This window comes from Microtus ochrogaster, unplaced genomic scaffold (genome assembly GCF_000317375.1).
Source record: "Microtus ochrogaster isolate Prairie Vole_2 unplaced genomic scaffold, MicOch1.0 UNK77, whole genome shotgun sequence".
Classification (NCBI taxonomy): domain Eukaryota; kingdom Metazoa; phylum Chordata; class Mammalia; order Rodentia; family Cricetidae; genus Microtus; species Microtus ochrogaster.
The window spans coordinates 959,516-964,546 of NW_004949175.1; the positions used below are offsets into that span (position 1 = coordinate 959,516).

Genomic DNA, 5,031 nt, shown 5'->3' on the forward strand with positions numbered 1-5,031 from the left:
TTTTGGTTTTTCGAGACAGGGTTTCTCTGAAGCTTTGGAGCCTGTCCTGGAACTAGCTCTTGTGGACCAGGCTGGCCTCGAACAGAGATCCGCCTGCCTCTGCCTCCCGAGTGCTGGGATTAAAGGCGTGAGCCACCACCGCCCGGCCCTAAGACCTTTTCTTAAAAAATAAAACAAAACTCTTTTAAAGGGACTAAGGAGATAGTTCAGTGGATAAAATATTTTCCATACAAGCATGAGAACCAGAGTTCAGACTGCAAGCCTATATGTAAATATCGTGTGAACGTTGGTAGTCTTCCTATAATCCCAATACTGAGATAGATACCTGGAGCAAGCTGGCTAGTTAGACTAGATGTACAGGCGAGTCCTTCATTTACATGAGACCCCACCTCAAAGAATAAGGTGGAGAATGATCAAGAAAGACCCCTGACATCAGCCTCAGGCCTCCACATACACAGGTACCACCAAAATTTCCTCTGGAAAATCCTTTACAAGTACGGTTCTAATTTTCTAAGTAGCTAAAAGTCTCCAGTTAACACGGAACTTCAAAAATAAAATCAGCTGAGTTTTTAATAATACAAAAACACTCTAAAATATTCACATATTAAAATGTCAAGTTCAGCACTGGAGAGGGGGCTCAGTTGTTAAGAACAGCACTTGTTACTCTTGCAGAGGACCTGTGTTTGGTTCCCAGCACCCACCTGACGCCTCACAACCATTTGTAACTCCAGTTCCAGGGTATCAGATGCCCTCTTCTGATTGCCATGGACATCAGGCATGAATGTGATACATATACATCCTCCATTCAGGCAAAATATGAAAAATAAATAAATTCTTTTAAAAAGTAAAAAAATGATATTAAATTTAACCTTCTCTCATGGTGGCTACTGTTGGTGGGGGCTGTCCTCACCTAAGGCCAGAAGGTGGTGTCTGCAAAGATTAAAAAGTCTTTGAAAGCCCAGCATGGTTACGCACTCCTCGATTCTAGGACTCAAGAGGTAGAAGCAGGAGGTCTTTGAGAGTTTGAGCCTGTCTAGTCTATATAGCATGGTCCAGGTCAGCTAGTTAGGCAGGGGTTCATGGGTCACTCTTCTCAAAAAGAGAAAGAAAAGACATATAAAAGAGAAAGTATGTGCTGTACTCTGAGTATAATTTCATATTCTGAATATGATCAGACAGGGCAAATTAAACTTTATCAGTTTAGAGAAAATCTGAACTAGAAGAGTATGCTACGGTAGCCCAATGTGGTGTGCACTACAGCAGAACATGTGGGAAATGCTGTGAACACTGGCTATCACGACCAGTGACTCTGAAATCACCAAAACCGTGGCTGGAGAGGCTGCCGACAGGTACACAGGCACCTAGTCAACTCTCAGTACAAGTGTATCTACAGGGTTATTTTAGGGAAAAGCTTACCTGTTACAAGATTTTTGTTTATTTGTCCTCCTAGAAATCCCAGAATTTGTACTACTCTAATTCTTATTTCTTCTAAAGATAGCGCTTCATCCTGAAAAAAAAAAAAGTACAAAATATATATATTATACTTATATGATAAATCAGTTTAGAAATTAAAGGGAAGAGGAAAGAATATCTATTGTTAATGTCTTCTAATAGCTAATTAAATCCTACCCAGTAGTACTACAATGTTACTGAGAATTCATTAAAGAAGTTGTATCTCTTTTTGTTTTGCAGATAGCAGTCCAGCATAAGGCCAGCAGCGCCAATGTTTGTGGAAGACTCTTTAGACTCTACAAAGAGTACCAAGAACTCCCAAAGATCTTTTGTTTATATGGGTCACACTCTTAAATACTGCATTAGAAATTAAAATTTTAAAACAGGTATCATTTAAAAAAAACACTACCCCAACATTATGTTAAAAACAACGTACTTTTATGAAAATTAGTCTTCAAAACCCTCCAAAGATTGAGCCTGCTTTACACTAGTGCAGAGGGCTTTTGTTTTATTCATAGAAATCACAGAGCTCACAAGTCGTGACTCTCTCTTCCTGCTGCCTGCTGATCCAGATGGAGAACTCTCAGCTATTTCTACAGCACCATGTCTGCCTGTGTGCTACCATTCTCCCTATCATGACCAAAATGGACTCACTCTGAATTGAAAGCTTTCTTTTATTGTAAGAGTTGCTGTGGTTATGGTGTCTCTTCACAGCAACAGAGCAGTGACTGAGATAGAAGGTGGTACCAGGGAGTGACTTAAGGGAAAGCAAAGACAAAGGATTGCTTACTGGTGAAATATTTGTTGTCCTTTTCAGATATTTCAATACATTTTTATTAAATCCCTTCTGGGCAGCTCGAGAAAGTGCTGATACTTCCCAGAGGCTCTTGGTTTCATCTAAGGGAGTAAACAACAACAAGATCTTAAGATCACTCGTACTACATTGTGAAATAGAAACATTAAGGTCTTGGTTATTTAAAATATGATTTCAAAACTTAAACTTTAGAACAAGGGCTGGAGTGATGACTTAGCAGCTAAGAGCACTGGCTGCTCTTCCAGAGATCCTTAGTTCAATTCCCAGCAACCAATGGTGGCTCAAAACCATCTGTAATGAGATATAGTGCCCTCTTCTGGTATGAAGGCAGACATGCAGACAGAAATAATAAATGAATAAATCTTCAAAAAAAGTCCCTCTAGAACAAAAAATATTTAGATTAGCTGTTTTTTGAATATCACTGACCATCAGAAGGAGCTCTACTGGGCTTGGGTAAACCTGTACTTAAAAGAGCCTGAACCATTTTGTAGGGGCAGGAGTTAGTGTCCCCCCCCCCACCTTAGACACAGCCAGATCTATAACAATCCAAGCCTCATAATCAAATCCTTGAAAACTTAAGAATCTCCTTATGTCCAAACAGGAGGGAAAAGGGAAATGGAAGTAGAATCTATAATTCTGTATCTATCACAGCAATAAACAATTCAGGAAGAACTGTGAATGAACAGGCCCTAAAACTACTGTGGGAGAAGCTTTCAAGAGGAGCAATAATTTCCTTTACTTGGGGTGGACGGTGGATGAAGACTCCTGAAAGGAGTCCGGCTACAGAGAACGACTGGCTGATTAGAATCTCAGTACCACGGAGAGGTGGAGTGTTGCAGGCCAGAGGCTGGTTACTTTATCCTGGGCTACTCTGGCCCACCAGAATGCCACTCTGCCTCATCAGAACTATTATCTTGTGACAATACATAAAAACCTTTTAGAACCTTTGGCTCACTAAGCAACTTCTTTCTACAATCCACATGCTAAGAATGACATCAGAGAGCATCTGGGGCATATGGGATGCTTCTCCCATCTCTCTGGAACCACCTCTCTCTGTATTTTAAGCTTGCGATATTTTACTTTTTCTGTTCCATAAAACTATAAAAACTGTGAAACTGCTTCCATACTGGAACATGAAATTTGGGGTAACTTAAAGCTGTGTTCCCAGTCCATAGTCACTCAATATGGTTCCAGAATAAACTATCTCTTACTTTCCTTGAAGATGAGAACTATGAGAAGCCGGTCATTGATGGAGAACACCTTTAATCCCAGCACCTGGGAGGCAGAGGCAGGTGAACCTCTGTGAGTTCAAGGCCAGCCTGGTCTACAGAGCGAGTTTCAGGACAGTCAGGGCTACAAAGAGAAACCCTGTTCTACCCCACCAACCCCCCCAAAACAACTACAACAAAAGATGATGAGAGCTGTGATTTTTATGGTAGTGGGCACATGTGTCACAGCATACATGTAGTGGTCAGAAGACAACATGCTTGATTCTCTCCATGTGGGTCCAGGGGATTGAACTGAGGTCATAAGCCTAGGAGGTTACCGACCACTGCGCTATCTCAAACACCTATCCTTTTTTTTTGTTTTTTTTCCAAGTAGAACACATTTAAACTCATTAAGGAAAAGTGAGAAAACTCTTGAGAGTAGGACGGGTTTCAAGGGAGGAACACCACCTCATTAACCTGAACCTGATCACGAGAAAACATTAGAAAAGCCCAAAACATGCGATGCTTAAAGTTACAGTATATAATAATGTTTATAAAATACAACACGAGAGGGGTGCCAGTCTGGTACTAAAAACCTCGCTAACTACTCAGTGCCAGTGAAGTCACTAACTTACTAAACCAGCATAATCCTTAACAACAAACTATAAACACTTGTCCTTTTACAACAACTAAGTATAGTCTTCAACCTTTACCAGAGAAATTTGTCTTTGCAATAGACAGACTACTACAGAAAACCACAACCAATCATAATGCAGAATTTTGAAGACTAATTCCAATGGATACATCTACAAAGCACTACCACACCAAGGGCTCAGGGAATACCATAGAAAAGAGGATCAGTAAGTTTTGCTATAATATCATGTCATCTAGCAATAGCAGAAGCTACACACATAAAGACTTCACCAACATGACTGGACTAATATTAACTGAATAAGAATTACATTAACAAATATGTCAAACTGAACAGAGAAAAGTCCACATAGCTTCAACCCTATAAAAGAAATTTCATGCAATTGAGAAAAGTTGGGAGGGGTGGTCTTCCCAAGGAATAGCACACCAATTCGTTGTTCAGTGCCAAATGGTCAGCCATAATAATATACATACAAGTAACAGTATATAAACAACAGGTTATATTTAGGAATATACATGTATGTACATATGTACATATACATATCTGCATGCAATAACAGTTAGTGAAAAAAAGAGGCCAGGCATTTGAAGGAGAGTGGGGAAGGGCATATTGGTGGATCTGGAGGGAGAAAAGGAAAGGAAGGAATCTTGTAATTAAATTATAATCTCAAAAAAAATACTCACTTCAGTTTCCTTCCAGTTTACAAAATTAATCATCCAAGAAAGGACAAATTAAAAGAAAAATCAAACAGATTTTGAATATTCTATGTTGAAACTTCATAAGTTGGAAAGAATACTAATAATCTAACTTTATTATCACTGCAATTTTATTTATGGAATGCATCCAAGCCGGGTGGTGGTGGCACAGCCTTTAATCCCAGCACTTGGGAGGCAGAGGCAGGCGGA

At 39.8% G+C, this 5,031-nt stretch overlaps 1 protein-coding gene across 1 annotated transcript in view; it reads right to left on the reverse strand.

The window, feature by feature from the left end:
* The window catches only part of Prkdc (protein kinase, DNA-activated, catalytic subunit), a 174,764-nt gene that overhangs the window by 141,584 nt on the left and 28,149 nt on the right, over nucleotides 1-5,031 (reverse strand). The window contains exons 22-23 of the mRNA XM_013354879.2: nucleotides 2,243-2,349; nucleotides 1,417-1,507 (exon numbers count right to left, since the gene is read on the reverse strand). Of these exons, the coding sequence (XP_013210333.1) occupies nucleotides 1,417-1,507; nucleotides 2,243-2,349 (198 nt within the window). The remainder of the gene's footprint in view (nucleotides 1-1,416; nucleotides 1,508-2,242; nucleotides 2,350-5,031) is intronic.